Below are 20,483 nucleotides of genomic sequence, written 5' to 3' on the forward strand. Positions count from 1 at the left end.
CGAGACAAAACGTCAGGATAAGCTGAAAAACCTAAACGCAGAAACTACAGGAAGTAGAATCTGACATTTCAGCAGACGTTTGTCACCAGAGCAAAACCACAAAGTGAAGCTGTTGTGAAAGTTTTATTGTAACAGAGGAGCCAAAGCAGCCCGGTACCACTCTGAAGAGCTGCAGGATGAAGCTGTGCGACATCTTGTGTCCAGACAAAAACGCAGAGTTTGGCAAATGTGAGCCTGAGCAGAAACACGATTGCTGATCGGTTTGTGAGACGGCCACTGATTTAAGAACACAGTTGTGTGAAAGAAGCAAAAACGTTATTGCATACTCTCTGACTGTGGATGAAAGTACAGACATGATGGACACTGCACAGCTGACCATCTTCATCCGTGGAGAGGAAATATTGGACATTAATCGATGCACGGGACAACGACAGGAAAAGACTTTTTTTTTAAACGTATGTCAAGGTGAAACTGCCCTGGGACAAACTTGTTGGACTTACAACAGATGGAGCGCCGGTGCTGTGCGGTGAAAAAAGCGGACTAGTCAGCAGGATGCAGTAAAGATGCAGGAGAACTGTACGCTGAGTTAACAGCACATCACTGCATCACACACCAGGAAACGCTGTGTGGTAAAGTCCTAAAAATGGAGCATGTAATGATCCCCGTGATGCGAACTGTAAACTTTATCTGAGCTAAAGGTTTAAATCACCGTCAGTTTGAGTCTTTTATGTGGGAAATGGATTCAGAGTTTGCTGACATTCCTTCATGCAGAGCTCCGCTGGCTGAGTTATGGGAAAGTTCTCAAAACAGTTTTTGAGCTCAGCAAGGAAACCTGTCGGTTCATGGACATGTGTGATACGGTGAAGGCGTTTCACGTGAAGCTGTCACAAATGCACCAGTGCAACCTGCCGCACTTTCCCTGTTGCAGTAATGTTGAACCAAGAAGGCGCACTTTGCTGATAAGCTGAGTTCACGCGGCACTTTGGTGACTCTGAAGCACAAAAAGAGAACTTCAAGCTGCTTCGCAAACCAATAATAACCAAAGGAATAATATTCCCGTCTGTTTTTATTCATATTTATGTTTAAAAAAAACAGTTTTACTGTGTTCAATAAATGTTTTTCTTGTTTGGCCCACGACCTAAAGTGTGCCTTGACTTTTGGCCCCTGTGCAGTTGAGTTTGATAACCCTGATGTAAACCATGTAAAGATATCAGGCCTTCAGGCCTTATTAGCGCATTGTCTGTGTTATTAGCAAATCCCTATATCAATGCCCCACAGTGAATCTCTACCTTATCGTGATAGAGCGGTTTTGTCTGTCCCAGGGATCCCAGGGGCTATGTTGTCATTCAAATTGATCCTGGGTGAGGGACCAGACAAAGAGGGATTCAGAAAAGCCCCATGAATGTAAAATCCAGGGAACAGTTCACCCATCGTGGGATAGGGTTACCAGGGTCCTGCCCTGGAGCTCGGCCTGGGGAGTTTGACCCGAAGGAGAGCACCTGGTGGCCGTGCCTATGGGGCGCAGCCAGGCATACCCCAAAGAAGCGACATGAGCCCACCCTCCTGTAAGCCCACCACCTGCAAGAGGCACCGTAGGCAGATTAGCATTCAGCGGGAGACTGGGGACATTAAGTGGACCATGTTCAGCACATGAAACTGCTTCACTGAGCTGTGGCAGAAATGTGGCCGGTGCCTGTCGTCGTGGTAACCCTAAAACCAGATGGTGGACACTGGAGATGGAGGGAGCTATCATGCTGAAGGAGGAGTCTGAGGATTCTGTGGGTGGAGCCTGATCGATTGCTAGGAGCCATTCGGTCCTCATACAACCGTTGCAAGAGTTTGGACCACAGACAATAAATCAGACTCATTGCCAGTGGGTGTTGGACGGCCCTTTGTCACTGATTCTGTTCATAATTCTTATGGACAGAATTGCTGTCTATATTTGAAAATCAAGCATCTTCTAGATGAGAAACACCATTTGCATGAAGTCTACCTGAGCAACTCCAAGTCCAATGCAATAAAATAAAACCATAAAATATCATTTGCTGGACTGTTCAATTGGAATTGCGTGAGATGCATGACAAAAGGTCAATAAATAAACCTCACAGGATCAAAGGTTTACACTGACAGGCACGACATGTGAACAGACTCCTGATCTTTAGTGGTAAGTATTCATCAAAAGGAGCAGTGGTGGTGCCATAGTTGAAGATGTTAAGGTTGTCAGTGGGAGTGAGCAGGATGGACAACATAACATTAGAGAGGGAAGGTTGGGATAGTTTGGACATATGCAGAAGAGAAATGGTGACTCTACTGGACAAAGGAGACTGAATATGAAGCTGCCAGGCAGGAAAAAAGGGGAAGACCACAAAATTCATGGATGTACTGAAAGAGGACGGGTGGTGTGACAGAAGACGATGCTAAAGACAGGGTGAGGTTGTGGCAGATGATTAGCTGTAGTGACCCCTAAAGGGAGTCAGTGGGAGAAGCTGGAAAATTCTCCAACAATGTAAAATGTAACATTTTAAGTAAATGAGGCCATTACTGACTGTAGCTAGGCTGTTCCTACAGCTGTGACTTTGATTGGGAATTATCATTGTAGAGTCTTTACCCTTCAATACAAAGTACCTTGAGGCAACTCTTGTTGCGATTTGGTACTATGTAAATAAAACATAATTAAATCAACACATCATTCATTCATTATTCATTAATTTAAAAAAAACAACATAAAAATAATTGATAATAAGCCATTCCTATTTGAAAAAATACACATTTTTGAGGTTTGACCATTAACCCTTTAAGACCTACCATAGAACCAAGTCCACCAGAGCTTATATTATATTTTTACATGCTGTGGAGCCATTTATGGGAGCATTTCAAGTTGCTATGCATCAATACAACCACTACAGCCTAAATTTTAATAATATGTCTGCATTAAGTCCATAGTAATTACATAAATTGCAAAAAAGTGCAATAAACTACAAAAAATTGAAAATCGTTTTTGATTTTTTAACATATATTTGTAGTTAGAGAAATTTAAGAGGCTTATCCCTCAAAACTGTAAATACAAAAAAGTTGCACAAAATAGTTTCCCACCACAGGAAATTTATTTTGAGTGTCTTCATAGTTTTGTTTTTGAAATACACCAATTTTTATACACTGCAGGAAAAACGAAAATAAATATTATAGTGCAAATTTGCAAAAAAGAAGCATATACATCAAAATAAACTATTTCCAGCAGTGCAATATGAGTCCTCAGCATCCCAGAAACGACACAGGAAGTCATAAAGTCAAAGATAACTTTTAAAAACACCAGCATAAGCTCATGAGGCCTTGATGGTAAAAAAAACTACATTTCCGCGAAAATGACGTCACTTCCGGTTTCAGGCAGGTCATGGCAGACATGCGATAGTTCGCGCTGATGGACGTAGGAAGTGTCACGAACAGCTGATCGGATCGGTAAAGCGTGTTTCTGGAATATTAGTTTTTGTTGCTGCAAGTGCTTTGTATGCAGTTTTTGCAAAGCTATATGTGGAAGGAAACCGTGACCGAGGACAAGCTGATGGCATCAGATGTAAGTACAACTCCTCCGGTTTCATATGCAAAAAGAATTATTGCGCTAGCTCACGCGGCTGCAGTGCTACCGGGATTTAAAAATAGTTACACAAAACGGAGCGTGCCGCTCCGACCGGCTCTAAAGGGTTAAAAGAAAATATCACTGTTTTATTCACATAGCTTTACATGGACTACACCTCCTATAAGGTGTCTCATAGGCACATTTAGACAAACTGTGCTGTCAGTAAACAGCTTACCAGTGGTAATAAAGCAGTGCTCTACTCTGCCCACATTGATGTAAAAGTCTCACAACAATGACAGATCCCCAACCATTTCTGTGACCGCTTAACTTCTTTCTGATGTGACGTTTATGGGATCTGCTCTGGAGCTAGATTTGCATCTTATATTTCTGGTATAAACACATCCATTAACTGTCCCAGTTTAAATTAGACGTCATTGTCAGTGTTACCTTTTTATAGCTCCTAACACAGTAGGGAGGCTGTTGTGGTTGCAGGATAAGTGACTGCACTCTGCACTTAACAGGCTGCTATTGCTATTGTGTGGACTAACGCTGCAGTGATTAGAGGGAGGCGTAGAGACACATCATTATAACCAGGCTTCCATTTCCTTTCGTCAGCAACCACAACATCTCAATAGATATTACACTGAACGCAAGTCTCAATCTTGGTCTCACCACTGCCCTACAGGTCTGAGATGACCTATTTCTAAAGGGATCCAGGGGCAACGCAGCAAAGACTAAAACAACAAAGTAGAAAAAACAGAGACGCTCCCTTCCTGCTACAATACATCAAACGCTGCTAAGAATCACTTCATCTGTGCTCGCTTGCATTTCAACAGATTTCAGTCTGCTGACCAGCAAGCTCAAGTTGAAAGCAATGAAAGAGCAGATTTGGCCTTACATCAGACTACCCTGCTTTCCACAAACACTTTAACATTACTCAAATAAATGACTGATGCAGTGATCACTAAAAAGTAACCACTTGAAAAATTCCATGGATCACGTTTACATTATATATGTAAACAATCTGACAAGTAAAACTCATCTGGAATTAAACCCAGAGAAACGAGTAAAATCACACTAACGGCCAAGCTAAACATCCCACCATCTACTCCATAACGTGCATATGAAGCTTAACCCGGTGGTTACTGTACTATCATTTTGACTGGCTGTCCGTCTTTGTCTTATGTGCTGTAACATAACTCTGAGTTCAATGCACTGCTCTACAGTGCAGTCATTTGTGGGCTGGGGCTCTGGAGGGCCACAAAGGTCGTAGCTGAAATTTAAGTATGTATATGTGGGTGGGCCCACTGGAAGTTTTGGTTTTTAGGTAGCCCACAGCAGTCTTGACTTTTGGGTGCTCGAAAGGCACAAAATCAAAATCCCCCCTCCCCAAAAAACAACTTGGTCACACACACCTCATTCGGCATATGAAGGAGCGTCGGGAGCCCATGCACATCCTCATGGAGGATTGTTGTCCTTCCTTCTTCACCGTTCCCGTCTTCAGGTCCAGAATTCGCCCTGTTGACACACAAACAACATCTTTAATAATAATATTACACATGTATAGTCTGCAACAACGCTGCCACGGTCCTGGTCTTTCGCCCAGTGTTCTGTGTTTTTTGCTCTTTTACGTTCGGTCCAGCACTGCTTTGTTTTTCATTTTGAAATCAGCTTTAAAGCAGTTTGAAGCATCTGGGTGCTAATCCTGAGTGCCACAGTGTTTCATGACAGAAAAACGCATCAAGTGGACATGCAGTTTTATGAGTGGCAGCAGGCGGGTCTGTCTCTATTGGAGGGAACGAGATTGTAAGTGAAGCTAAGGTGTACTTGTGTACTTTTGCTTTGACAGCAGCAGTGAGTACAGGCTCATCCTTTATCACATTCAAAAGAACATCTGTTTACTGATTTCCTCTGTGGTAATGAACCAAACAAATGGCATTGGGTCAGTTTCTGGGGAGTAGATCCATGCAGGACCTTGAGATCAGAATCTATTCAGAGTAAAATGTTTGTTTGATCAACATCAATACTGCCATTTTAGCAATATCCAATCAGTCTGTTGTATCTAGAATGAGTGTTTCAATAAAGCTGCAGTAAAAAGCCTAATTAATCGTCCTGTGGCTGACATCAAACCACTTGTGGGATCTAAGTGCACATTAAATCCCTCAACCAATTCTCTTCACTGGCACTGAGACGAGGATGAAAAGAGAGACATTCGAATTGAAGGCTTGAAGAGAAAGCTGATTACTGAGACGGCCAGAAAAAAAGCAACTTCACCGACCTCTCAGAAATGCAGGTCATTACTTTTAGTATCCAGAAACCATGAAGCTGACTGGATATTCACACTGGGGGTGGGCGTTATATATTTAATATACTCAAGGTATCCTGAGTTTTCCCCACATATGACGGCTTTATCGTACCCATCAAGTATAAAGTGCTTGAGGGGAAAAAATTCACGTCGAGTTTTTCCCCCTCATGCTGCAAATGCATCATTAATTATGTTGGAATTTTTAAGATCACTCAAGCTGTTCAAGAGTTACGGTAGTTTAAAGAAACACTGGACAAAGCTCTCACAGTGGCAGGTTAGTGGCTTCCACAAAGAAAAAGATGGTTTTTCACTATTGTAATAAAGACAAAAGAGTGCCTTTTTATTTCGCTTTTAATTTTGTCTCATGACTTCTTGCTTGACATACTTTTGATGATTTTTGGTTCTTAAAGGTGCTGACCACAGGAAGTCTGAGTGCAGCTGATGGTAAAAAAAACACACATTTCAATTCATTCAGATTTTTTTTTATTCAAAGTAGAAAAAAGTAATGAAGGGTCCATTTGAATGAGTACAGCAGTGCAACTTTAGGCAGTAAGTGGTTGAAGACAACAGTTTTTGGAGGTTATGTAAACATATTGTGAGATTAGATTTTTTACACACAAACTTAATGATCCATACAGAGGAAAGCAGGTTAAGCACCATAGTAAACGTGGACCAACTCACTCGTCACAAAAGAGCCCAACAACGTCTCGGTTAAGGACCAGACCAGAGATTCAGCTATCATAAGGTACAACACACCTTCGAACTGCTTTATACTCTAAGGTATTATATTAGACACACAAATAACCAGCTGATCCCCCGTGAGCAGCACCACATACAACAAACAGGACAAACTAAAATATCTTCCCCACTCGCTGTCTGAGGAGGGTGCACAGTATCCTGCGGGACCAACATCACCCTGCGCGCCACCTTTTCCACCTGCTGCCCTCAGGGAGAAGGTACAGGTCTATACAGGCCAGAACATCCAGACTGGCCAACAGCCTGTATCCACAGGCTGTGAGGCTCCTGAACTCTCTGCCCCCCTCTCACGGACAATAACCATATCCAACTTCTTAATAGCAATGAACTGGTCTGCATTGGTGCATCATATCTTTATTCTCTTCCCCCTCCTGCCCCCCCCTCTTTCTTAAATAGATAACTATCATATCTGATATCATATCTCACAGTACAATAATATTGAATGGGTTGCACTGTTGTACTTTGTCATGTTTCTCAGGTCTTTGTCTGAATTTCTACCAACATTACTTGTCAGGTTCTCATGTTATTGCTAAGGATTGTCTATTGCATTGGAGTCACACTGGGTTAAATATGTACACTTGGGTTTTAAGGGGTATTTATTATTTTCTTCTTTTTTTGGGTTGTATGGAAGCCCCAAACGCAGTTTCATTGTTCTTGACAATGACAATAAATAAATACTACTACGTAAAAACTACAGGTGCAGCTGTAGTTCAGGAAGGAGTGCAGGAAGTTTGCTTCGATCCCTGGGCCAGATGTTACTGGGTGAGCAGCCGGGTACACCAAAGACCGTCACAGGGAGAGGCAGACCATCACTCACACCTACAGTCAGTCTAGAACCAACTAACCCATAGGTGTCAAACTCTGGCCCGCGGGCCAAATTTGGCCCACAGCCTAATTACATTGGGCCCGCGAAGCCAAACCAAATGACTATCAGAGCTGGCCTACTGGTGTTATACAGCTAATATATATATTGTTTAGTATTAAGCTTTGCTTGTTCCATATTCAGTTTTTCAGCTAAACTTGTTTGAGTCCATAAGAAAAGATTCATTCTTATATCTGGAGGAAGATTTTGTTTTTCAGTAAATATTAACGTTAGCCCGCGACTTTGTTCCAGTTTGAATTTTGGCCCACTGTGTATTTGAGTTTGACACCCCTGACCTAACCCTAACCCTCTGCCACACATGTTCGCCCCATGTCTGCAAACTCCACACACAAACGCCGCAGGAGCTTCTTCCTGTGTAGCAACAGTGCTACCCGTCGAACACCACGCTGCCACCAGCATTCTGATAAGCATAATCAAAGACTGTACTCGTCTCTTAAATCCAAGCTGGGAGCTGTTTCCACAAGCCTGACAGCCGAAGGCTCTGCCTTCGATTTTACTTTTAAAAACTCTAGTAAGGAAAAACTTCCAGGATGTTATGGGTCAACTGAAGGATTTTCAGGGAGCTTTTAGAATAGTGAGATAAGGAATTACAACAGATGAGTCTAGAAGCAACAAATGCACAGAGTATTTGTTGTATTTCAGCATCACTCAGAGACAAATGTAAATGTCCTGTATTTATATAGCGCTTTACTGGTCCCTAAGGACCCCAAAGTGCTTTACATATCCAGTCATCCACCCATTCACACACACATTCACACACTGGTGATGGCAGCTACACTGTAGCCACAGCCACCCTGGGGCGCACTGACAGAGGCGAGGCTGCCGGACACTGGCGCCACCGGGCCCTCTGACCACCACCAGTAGGCAACGGGTGAAGTGTCTCGCCCAAGGACACAACGACCGAGACGTATTGTATTGGTATGTTAGAAATACTGGCAGGTACTAGTTGAAGGACATATCCTCATTAAAAGTGACTGGGATGTGGTTCTGGGGACTTCCACAAAGTGTACTGGGCTAAACTAAATATGAATAGAAAAATAGCATTAATACTTTTGTGTGCCATAATAAAAAAAAAGAAAGATGTGAACTGTACTACGACCAAAAATAATCAACTTTCTGCAATGAGCTACAGACATCAGCAACTCCTTTGGAGAGTTTTGGTCTACTGGGAGCTGACGGATATTGTTCAGTCCTTCCACATCAACAAACTGGAAAACCATGCAGCCACGCACACGATGAGGAGGAGAAGAAGAGGAGTGAATTAAACTCAACCCAGTGACTTCAAAGGCTGTGCGCGTGTGCGCGTGTGCGCGTGTGCTTGTGTGCGCGTGCATTCTGGTGTGTTTTCATCTGCCAGAGCTCGACACGGGGATTACTGGGTTACGTGGATTACACAGTACTGCTGGGTGTTCAGAGGCGCTCTGGAGTCCACGCACAGACCAACAGGCACGCTTTGTGGTGATCCAGACTACAGTCTGCAGAAGGAGGTTTAAGAAAACAATGCTGCCCTCAAGTGAGCAATCCAAGTATTGCAGAGGTTTTTAGAGTTCCAATGTTACTGTCAGTCTTTCAGCTTTAAATACATCATATGTATGCAGCTAGAATTATAATGTAACACCAAATATAAGAAAGATTAACAGCAGATTTAAACCAGATCTAAATCTTTATAATAGTTTCAGAGTTCCATTTCTAAATGCTAAATTAAAATGCCTTTGATAAATATTCCACCCTAATCTTAAATGTTCTCCTCTTCTCCCCATCTTGATTCTTCCTCTGTGTCCAACGTTACAATAATGACACAGGTGGAGAGCAGTGGTAGATTAAAGAAAGCTGCTCATCTTCCAAACAGCAAGAAGCCACCTGTGATCTCCCCGCGTGACAGTGACTCCAAACTGTGGAGCTTCACAAATAAATAACCAAAACATAGCTGGCTGTAGGACGGTTTCAACTGGACCTGAAGCTTAAATGGTGGTACGAATCAAAAATGTCAGAACAGAATGAGAAGGAAACCCAAATGTTTGTGACTCAAGCCTTGTGCCGCTGGGTTGAGATGATCAGCTGGCCAGATCAACCACTTGTCGTACTGTGTTATGATGAATCCAGTCTATGAAGTCTCATCAACAATCTTTTCAGAATAAGAGCGAACCCTTCAGACTGTGATGAATATCAGAGTGTTACTTGTTCTAAAAGGTAAGCGTAGTGCAGCCTGACAGGTGGTGAGTGTGTGTAGCAGGTGGTTGTAAAGACGCTCTGCTGCTCAAATCATTTTACGAAACAACAATGATCAAAAGTACAACACGTCAAGCTGCAAGAATGATTTGTGACGATCCTTTCTCTACCTGTCATGGAGTTCTCTGAGGTGCTGAGCTGTTCCCTCAATTTGTCCACATCATCAGGGTGGACCTGCTCGTACAGAGTGCTGCCAAACCACTCAGACTGGGGATGGTTCAGCACTGGTGTCACCGAGTCCGATACATAGATGACCCGACCCGTCTCTGCAGCAACCACAAACAGGAAGCCATCCGCCGCCTCCAAGATCAGGTGCTTTAGTTCCTACAGGGAAAGAAAGGTTGATAAACCAAGAAGCACAAACAAATAGACAAAGACAAATCAAGCTAATTTCAACCAAATACACAGTGAAAATGTGTTCAACTCAAATTAAGATGTAGTGAGTAAAAGTAGATGTTAATAAAGCATTTAAGTAGATATAAATGTTTATCAGAAGATGGAAACTCTTGATTAACTTAAAATAATTACAGCTCTGGTAATGTTGAAGAAATATGTCTCCTGTTACTTTGAGCTATAGTTGAGATCTGGTAGCATGGCTCCGTCTGCATATATGGCCGCAGACAGGGAGACCAGCAGCAAGGGCATGACTGTCAATAGATGCAGTATTAAAGTCAGAAGCAGCATGAAGCAGCTGCTCGTTTCCAGCTTGCACTTGGAATCTCTCACGCTTCTTGCGTTTCTTTTTCCTGATGTTGCCATCTCTCAATGTAGGTGTATTTTTCATTACAGCCATCTTCCTCTCATCTGGTTAGCCAGCACCAGTTTGTTTACCTGCATCTGGAAGTCCCACAGGATCTTAACTTCATCCTCAACCACCCTAAGGGGTGTGTCCCATTTTGACCTCAGGACTTCCAGGCCATACTCAGTGCAGATGTTTCATAACACTTGGTTATGGCGTTCTACGTATGCCCTGCCTGCTAGCATCTAGCACCCTGCTCTTATGTGCTGCAGGGATATCGAATGCAGCAATCTTGTTGATCATTTGGCTGAGGGGGGTTCAGGCCTATGCACACAGAGAGAGCATCTCCTTGGTAAATCCCACACTTCATGCCGACTTTTGGCTTAAAGTTGTCCTCTGGTGTTGTGGCCACATTCCCACTGAATTTCTAAAGAAGGCTCTTAGTGTCCTTTTGGTCTTGTATACTTTTAGGCATTCCAGGATCCATGCGTGAGGTACTGAGTCATTGCCTTTCTTGTAGTCAATTCAGGCAGCGCACAGGTTGGTTAGTCTAGTCTGAAACTCTTGAAAGTGATGGGGAATTCCGACAGCTCCATATTGTTATCTCTCGTCTTCTCAACATGTTTGTGGTTTGCAAGATTTACGAATCTTGAAGCTGCTGCAAGGAGCTGTGACTGCAAGGCGATTGGTGCCTCTTGTGATGGTAATTGCCATGAAGCTGTAGAGATGTCCTGTCAGCTTAAGCTTGGTTAAGCATCAGGTGGTTGCCTCCAGCCCTCACTGGAATCACCACCTCCAAATCTGTGGCCGTGGTCCTCAGCCAGAAAAGGGTGGAGTGCCCGCTCTGCATCAGTGTGCAGCTGCTACTTATCCACATCGAAATGAGTCAGTTGAGATAGTTCGGGGCATCTGACAAGGACGCCTCCTGGGTGAGGTGTTGCAGGCATGTCCCAGGACCAGGACACATGCTGGAGTTCCCCTGGATAGACTGGATTAAGTGGCCAGGGAGGAGGAGGAGGTGTGGGGTTCTCTGCTTTGGCTGGTAGCCTCCACGACTCAGCCGCAGATAAGGATGGTTGTTTATATCAGATTTACAGCATTTTTTGGGAATGGCATAATAATGCATTTGAAAATGAAAGTGTGCTGATTTTAACTCCATTACAAAACACGTTGATTATTCTTTCTGAATCTTATTTGTTTATATTAAGTGTTGTTAGTTCAAGGATGATAAAACATGGTGTGATTTTGTTGCATTTACTTTGTGTGTAAGCAAAATGAAAAACAGTAAGTCGCCACAAACTGTTTTTAATTCAGTAGAACTTGAGATGTTTGTCAGAACAACAAGTTGATCTTATTACTGTGTACTCAGAATGAGTACGTTGCCCAACTTAGTAATCTTAAGTAACCTTTACTTAGTCTTTTTGAGGCAATGAGTTTGCATAATTGTTTTTTTTAGTTCTGGGAACGAATGAGATTTTACAGCGTGCAGACTTTTGGTCACCGATTTAAAGAAGTGCAGTTTAAAGACCTCTTTTAACAAAAGTGGTCTTTGTTGCACACTAGAAGACAGACAGTATATTGTCAAAAGCATTTGCTTGTCTCCTTTAACATAGATATGAACTTGAGTGACAGCCCATTCTTAATCCTGTCCGTCCATCCTTTGCAGCTGAAACAGCTTTCCACAACGTTTAAGTGCCTGTTTGTGGGAATTCTGGACCATTCTTCCAGGAGCACTTTGTGAGGTCAGACACTGACATTGGCCAGTCAAGCTCTTTCACACCAAACTCGCTCATCCATGTCTTTATGGATCTTGCTTTGTGCACAGGTGCACACTAATGTTGGAACAGCAAGGGGCCCAAACTGTTCCTACAACTTTGGGAGCATGAAATTGTCCAAAATGTCTTGTTATCCTGAAGCACTACGATTTCCATTCACTAGAACACAAAAACAGCCCCACACCATGATCCCCTCTCCACCAAACTTTGCACAGTGTAGTCCGACAGTACTGTTCTCCCAGCAACTCGTCCATCTGATTGCCAGACGGGGAAGGATGATTCATCACTCCAGAGAATACGCATCACTGCTCTAGAGACAACTGGCAGCATGTTTTACTCTCCTGCATTCGACACTTTGCATTGCGCTCTGTGATGTAGTGCTTGCTTTCAGCTGCTTGGCCATGGAAACCCAATCTGCAAAGCTCACTCTTCTCCTCTACGCTAACCTGAAGACCACGTGAGGTTTGGAGGTCTGTAATGATTAACTGTGTAGAAAGTTGGGGACCTCTGTGCACCACCCACCTCAGCATCCACTGACCCCATTCTGTGATTTTATTTGGCCAACCTCAGCCTTGCTGTTGTTCCCAGACATTCCCACTTCAACTAACAGTTGACTGTTGAATATTTTGTAGTGATGAAATTTCACAATAAAAAATATTTTTCTATGCCAGTTTCAGTTCCACTGCCATCCATCTTTTTGCTGTGAGCAGCTAGAGCTTTGCTCCTCTGACAGTGCAGTACCTGCTCCGTGAGGAAGGAAGGCTTATAGGCGCCATCGGTAGATGTGTTGCCCGTCCCTCTCATGGATTTCATATGGGAAACAGCCATGCGCAGGATGGTCAGCTTATCAGGTTTTCGAGCTAAAGCACTGCAGGTGGGGACCATGTCCGACAGCTCGGTGATGTATTGGGTCATTTTGTTGCGCCGGCGTCTCTCAATCTCACTGTGGTTCTCTCTACAACAGAGAGAAGATCAGTTAGGGGCTTGGAAGATGCAAGTTGAGAACCCCTTGCAGCCTTGGGATGCATCTTATCAGGATGTTTTGGAACTTTAGATGAATAACTGTACAATTTGATCTCAAAGATGCCCTTTGTTGTTATTATTATTATTCTTTATTTTAACAATTCAGTGTTTAAATATTCATCTAAGAAGAAAGCAGTGACAATAACACAGGGCACAAACAGTTAAGGACTTCAGTGGCTCCTCCAAGTATTGTTAAGTACTCTATTTGTAAAAAACACCTATTAGTCTTAATCCTGGACATAATCTCCTGCACTCTGACCATTATTATACAAACAGACACGAGTCTACAACGGCCAGATTAGCTGGTCCCACTTTATTTGGGGAAGACACAAAAACAACCAATGAATCTTTAAGTTGTGTGTGCTCCATCGAGCAGGTTACGCTGCAGACTTTACAGATTTACCAGCAGAGAAAGGTTTTTTAAAAATCCATCATATCGGTATGGATATACATAAAAATCATGCTGGAGCCAAGTTGGCAGTTTTTATTGACACCTCACAGATTCTCATGAAACTCGCGATTCTCAGAAAATTTTGGGTAAAAATTGAAAAATAAATGGATAAAATAAAATACAAGACAATTGCACAATACCAAAATAAAACATACCAAGCCTGCATAAGCTCAGCACACAAGGGAAGCTCTCGGCTTGGCTTACATCTGTCCCACATGTTGGGAATCCAAGTATGGAAAAAACCATCCTGGAAATCTTGTTAGATGTAACAGCAAAGGTATAACCACAGAGTACAACTAAGGCTCTGTGGCTTCAGATAAGTGTTATATTTTACATTTATGGTTTGGCTATACTCATGAAGAGCCAACAAAACACAGAGTGAAGCCAAATCTTAATGCAAGGCTGATAAAGTCCGCTTCTTGCTCGTTTCTGCTATGTAGCAGGAACGTCGACCATGCTGTGAAGCACCCTGTGAGAGGAGAGAAGACTTGCAGAATAAACCTCATGATTCTGGAATTTGCTTTTTATTACTTATGGTAAATGGCCTGTATTTATATAGCTTTTCTAGTCCCTAAGGACCCCAAAGCGCTTTACACATCCAGTCATCCACCCATTCACACACTGGTGATGGCAGCTACATTGTAGCCACAGCCACCCTGGGGCGCACTGACAGAGGCGAGGCTGCCGGACACTGGCACCACCGGGCCCTCCGACCACCACCAGCAGGCAACGGGTGAAGCGTCTTGCCCAAGGACACAACGAGCAAGACTGTCCAAGCCGGGGCTCGAACCGGCAACCTTCCGATTACAAGGCGAACTCCCAACTCTTGAGCCACGATCGCCCCTTATGATTATTTTTGATTATTTTAACTTCGTATGAATTCATTACTGAGTTTACTTTTCCCCAAATTCCAGTGTCTAACTTTACCTCCCTGTTTTTAGTTTGTTTGGTTCCCTTTTGTTTGTCTAACAAAGACCTTCGTGTTCTACACGCCGCTGAACAATCCCAAAGCCCTGCCACAGGATATAAAGCTAAAAAAGAGACTTCAGTGTTGCCATCTTGGATGTGGTGCTCCGATTACCTCGCAGTAGCAGAAGGTGTTTAACTGCTGGAATATGACCTGGTTTTAAAAAAACAAAACCTACAAACTGAGTGGGAATTATTGACTCTTTTAAAACTGTTGAAAAAATGTCTGTGCTCACCTCTCTCGTACTAAAATTGGGTGCGTTTAACAAACTCAATGCTTCCAGTTTTATTTTTAGCCATCTTTTTTTGGGAACTCGCTGTGAGCATTTCTAACAACACAGAAGTGTTTTTGTTGTTGTTAGGATCAAAGTGTCTGTTGATCCCTGCATCAATGCAAAATCCTCTTTATGCCCAGCTGGCTAAGCCTACCTGGCGTATCTCTCCTCATCCCCACCAGGATTCTGATCATCATCATCATACCTGCAGAAAGGAGAGGACACAGCATGTAACACGCGTGACAAACATGTAGATACAGGAAAAGTATCAAGAGCAGCTTCACTGTCCATATTCAGCTGCCACGCAATACTTCATTACATGTTCAAGATTGATGATCGATGCGACAAAGTCTGATGTACAAAAATGGACAACAAGATGGTTTCTCAGGTCATGTGTGTTTTTAGGATTGTCACTTCACTCAGCAGTGACTCACAACAAGGCACCAACGAACTGAGCCCAGTTACACAGGAGGGTGTTTGCCTCCTTTTTAAAATGAAATGAACAATCTTTTTAATTGTTTAATAAATTTAATTAGTGTAAGGATCCACTTCATGTTACAGCACGCTACAATACACATAAACCCCAGCATTCAAATGTCATCTAGTGTCAAATTCTACATGAGGCTAGAAAACATCTTGATGGACCACTCATCTCATGCTAAACATTTACTAGAATTTCAATCAAACAATAGCTCATAAGCAAGTTGCAAAACCCCCACAAACCCACTAGTGAATATTGTTTCTATGATTAAATTAAGTCCACAATATCTGTAAAAGTCTTTAAGTTGTTCAGATTCCAACAAAAAACAAAGAAAAATTAAATAATTAAACTGGTGAATCTGCACCGTCCAACCTCAAGGTGAGTGTGGGAGGAGACGTATTTGCTTGTAAAGACATGTCACCTTCATCAGTTCTTAAAACAAACATTAGACCGCATTCAACCCCTAGCAGGGAATATTACCTGACTGAGAACCTTTCACACTCTGCCTGTACACAGGGCAGTGTGTTTGCTCATCCCTCTAACCTTCAGTTCAGCCTAAAACAGTACCAGCTCACCCCACCCACCATCCCCCCTCAAAAATAAAAGTGAATTCCTTTTTTCAGTTCATTCATTTGTGTCATGAAATAAGATGCAAGGTGAATGAAAGCTGTTGCATATGGGAGAAAGCAACGATGAATATGCTGGAGTGGAAACAGCAGATGTACAATGTGCATATGCAGCGGCACATCCTTTCATGGTATGCCTTTCTCAATCCACATGGATCAGACATGAAATGCAGTTCCTTGTGTAGCCAGCAGAGAGCAGCTCCTGCTCTCCATTGTCACTGTTCAACTTCACAGATTCCGTCAGCTCCAAACAGCACTGACTGCTATACTTCAGAACTATCCTACACACTCACACATTACATTGTATTAGAAGGAACAAATGAAAGACCGGCTGAAATGAAAGGAAGTTGTGAGAGGACACTTGAGATGCAGTGAGAGGAAGACTCGAGTCCCCTTTATGTAAAAGAAAAAAGTCCCGATGTGTCCACATCAGTTACAAACAGGGTATCAGGAGGATTCTCAAAACAAAACGGGAATTTTTAGAACGATACCTCAAATTAAGGGACCAATTTAAACCAACATAACTGCTACTTTGTTCCAAGAAACCATTAACAACTCATTTGCACCTGCCGATACCCTGAAACAAAAACTGTGTGGTTTTCATGAACTATGTACTCAACAATTTCAGACAGTATGTGTGCCATCTACCATCTACTCACCTTGAAAACTTGCTAGGCCCCTCTCCATCTTCATCATCAAAGTCCATTCTGAGAAACAACAACAGGAAAGAGAATTACCACTTCTTAATTTAATTAAGTATGTTTTTAATAAAAATATTGCATAAACGTATCAGAACATAGCCACAAGCTACGTTTGGCCGACAAATTACAAGCAATTTGTAATTCGTAAGAAGAGGTAGAAAAGCTCCTTCGTCATTGATAGAATACCTACCAATGGTTGGACAAAGCTGGACTCAAAGACAGCGGACGGTAATGAAGAGAAGCAAATGTAGTCAGAAATGAGTGGACTGAACTACCAGAAGGCAACACTGCAGACATTGAGGACAGCTACAAGTACCTAGGAGTCCCACAGGCGAATGGGAACCACAAAGAGGCCGCTGAGAAAGCTGTAACCACCAAGTACCTGCAAAGGGTCAGGCAAGTCCTGAGGAGCTGAACGGTAAGAACTGTCAACACCTAGGCCCTGCCTGTGATCAGGTACCCTGCCCCTGCTCCCTTCACTTGTGAACAAGACCCTAAGATACTTGAAGTCCTCCGCTTGGGGCAAGAATCTGTCCTTGAGACAGAATGGACACTCGACCCTTTTCTGGCTGAGGACCGTGGCCTCAGACGTGGAGGTGCCGAGTCTCATTCCCACCGCTTCACACTCGGCTGCGAACCGTTCCAATGTGAGCTGTAGGCCATCACCTGATGAAGCCAACAGAACCACACCCTCTGTGAAAAGCAGTGTTGAGATTCTGAGACCACCAAAGTAAAAGCCTTCCACTAGGTGCAGCAGCTTCAGCAATCAGAATCAGAAGGACTTTATTTATCCCCGAGGGGCAATTAAGATACAACAGAGCAGCATGGCGTTGAAGATAAGGACAGGGCATAAACAGGCACACAGAATATACAGTATATACACAGTTTTAAAATTTAACTGACTGAATAGGTGAATAAATAACTGTAAGTGACTAAAAGTGAGTCAAGTGTCACTTACAGTTCAATTCACTTTAATTTGGAGATGCTGAACTCAGGTGCAGACTCAGTGTCCCCAGTCTCAGATGCTGTTGACGCTCTGCCGGAGGTGTGAGTTTAAGATCTAGTGGGCCGGGGCCTCTGCTAGGTGTTCCCAGCACACCCTCACTACACGTTTAGGTGCACCAGGTCTGTCCAGCATCCTTCCCCAGCAGGTGGTGATCAGTTGACAGCACAGCTCCTCTCTTCACCTGAGTGTCCAGAACATTAGGCCACAGGTCTGGTGATTGATGTTCGAATTTATAATCGTATGACCAGACCTGCGGCTGAGGGTGTCTTGGTGCCACGTGCACTTCTGCTCGGATACAGTGTTCATTATGGACAAACTGTGGTTTACAAAGAAGTCCAATAACAAAACATTGCTCAGGTTCAGATCCAGGAGGCCATTCCTCCTAATCACGCCCCTCCAGGTCTCACTGTTGTTGCCCACATGAGCGTTGAAGTCTCCCAGTAGGACAATAGAGTCCCCAGCACCCTCAAGCACCCCCACCCAGGAACCCCAAGAAAGCTGGGTACTCTAAACTGTGGTTCAGTGCAGAAGTGCAGGCAACAGTCAGGACCTGTTCCCCAACCAAAGGCGCAGGGAACAAGCCCTCTCATCCACTGGGAGAAACCCCACATTACAGGCAGCAAGACGAGGGGATAGTACGATACCACCCCAGCCCGGTACCTTTCACCAAAGTCAACTCCAGACTGAGACAGAGTCCAGTCTCTCTCCAGGAGAGTGGTTCCAGAGCCCAGGCCGTGCATGGAGGTGAGCCAGACTATATCTCGCTGGTACCTCTGTCAAACTCATGCACTAACAGGCTCCCTCCCCACCAGAGAGGTGACATGCCATGTCTCAGTCACTAGTTTTGGTAGTTGGGGGTCGGTCCGCCAGGGCCTCCGCTTCTGGCCGCCGCCCAACACACTTTGCTACCAACCCCTACGGCGCCTCCTGCGAGTGGTGGGCCAATAGGAGCATGGGCCCATTTCCCTTTTTCAGGGTTAGGGCTTGCTGTTAAGAATACTTGCTGGAGAGTTAAAACTGTTATGCACACTGTCTGCAGGCAACAGAGAAGATTTTTAGCTGTTCGTTACCTTGACATCATTTCGAAACCACACAAACACGTGAACACGTTCACATACACTCTGAGCTGGGCACATACAGCAGGAACACCATAGACAGCAGTAAACTGTATCGCAACCTTGAGCCATACCTTACTCTCTACATTGCCTGTGCATGGGTTAAGTGCACCGTTAAGTGTAAACTGACCAGCTAATGTACAACAAACAGAAATATACAAAGTCTAGAGCAATCGATGTGTATTCCAGATCATTCTTGTAATTCTGTGACTTCCATGCTAATGCGGTCTGCCTTCAGTATGAGATGTGGTTCCATTCTAAATGAATCCTTTTTAAAGTTGAAATGACAAATTCAAACAACTTCTTCCATTTTCCACTAGAATATTTTTCATATCCTCGCACATTTTATCACTCACAGAAACTGAATGACAGAACAGTATTAACAGTATACAGTTACTTTTTCAGTTAATACTGTTAATGAATCACAACTCGATGGAAGGGACGATCATTGTTGGCTTTTTCCTGCAGAGAGAACAGCTGGACCTCACAAATAGTATCTTGTGCGGAGAAACTATTCTTATAAACGAGTCTTCTAAACAATATGCTTTCAAAGTTTGAGACACCCAAACTTCTAGTTTTTCATTTAAACCTTGATTGTCTTTCTGGTATTGAGATTGTGGGATGCAACTACGTGAGCACCCACGCTTCTTAGAAAAATCAATAAGTATTATCAATAGACACAATGTGTTGATAATTACTATTGATAATGGGAAAATGCTGAACTACTGCATTTTTCCATTATCAATAGCAATGAATCATGCTGCATCAACAGAGCAAGAATCAGCTCCATGTCCCACAGTGGGACCAACTCCACTGAGCAGTTTGCAATTAGCAAGTGGTGAGTTTATTGCAGCGAGTTGTCTAGTGTGTAATCATACCGCTGTGAATTAGAAATACCAACGTGTTAAATCTTGCACGGTTCCAACGGGGATGAGAGAGGCTTAGCATTGTTCCCAGGAGTGATAAAAATCGCTCTTTGATGGTGTACTCATTGCCCAAAATCAAACATGTAGGTGCAGATAAATTTAAAAGCAGAAGACAATAAGAAAATTTGTCGTGTCAATACAGTTATGCTGCAGTATTGAGGACACTGCGAGAGTCCTAAACCTCAATACAATTACACTGATTGCATTTACTAGTTCAGAATACAGTAAATTTAACACTAACAGGATTTAAAGGACTGATGACCCAACAAAGCTTTTTTGATCCTTTAATTTTAAAGCTAATTTCCACAGCATATCAGCAGTAAAGACACTCACCCTCCTGATCTCCTCTTGCCCCCACGACCTGGGACGGCTCCACCCATCCTCACCGGTCCAGATCCAACAGCTCCTGGCATTGAAACTGTCCCTGGCAACTCACTGCCCATTTCTGGAAGATATAACAGAGGGAGGACTAACTATGGTTCTAATCTTAAAGCAATATAATTTGCAGCTATAAAACTGTTTCTATGCTTGTGTGTCCTCTGTGAGTGTCACCAGGGTCTGTGTGTGTCTTCTCCATTGCTTAATATAAACTGTAATTTGCAAATGTGCATTTGAAGTACTGTAAGATGTGTCAAATATTCTAAACTACTCA

At 43.2% G+C, this 20,483-nt stretch overlaps 1 protein-coding gene across 2 annotated transcripts in view; it reads right to left on the reverse strand.

The window, feature by feature from the left end:
• The window catches only part of arnt2 (aryl-hydrocarbon receptor nuclear translocator 2), a 63,751-nt gene that overhangs the window by 34,516 nt on the left and 8,752 nt on the right, over positions 1–20,483 (reverse strand). For both annotated transcript variants that reach the window (XM_005742856.2, XM_005742857.2), the window contains exons 2-6: positions 20,165–20,276; positions 16,743–16,790; positions 13,003–13,216; positions 9,858–10,071; positions 4,990–5,092 (exon numbers count right to left, since the gene is read on the reverse strand). In XM_005742856.2, the coding sequence (XP_005742913.1) occupies positions 4,990–5,092; positions 9,858–10,071; positions 13,003–13,216; positions 16,743–16,790; positions 20,165–20,276 (691 nt within the window). The remainder of the gene's footprint in view (positions 1–4,989; positions 5,093–9,857; positions 10,072–13,002; positions 13,217–16,742; positions 16,791–20,164; positions 20,277–20,483) is intronic.

This window comes from Pundamilia nyererei, unplaced genomic scaffold, assembly GCF_000239375.1.
Source record: "Pundamilia nyererei isolate P.nyererei 1_Seehausen unplaced genomic scaffold, PunNye1.0 scaffold00124, whole genome shotgun sequence".
In the NCBI taxonomy this organism is placed as follows: Eukaryota; Metazoa; Chordata; class Actinopteri; order Cichliformes; family Cichlidae; genus Pundamilia; species Pundamilia nyererei.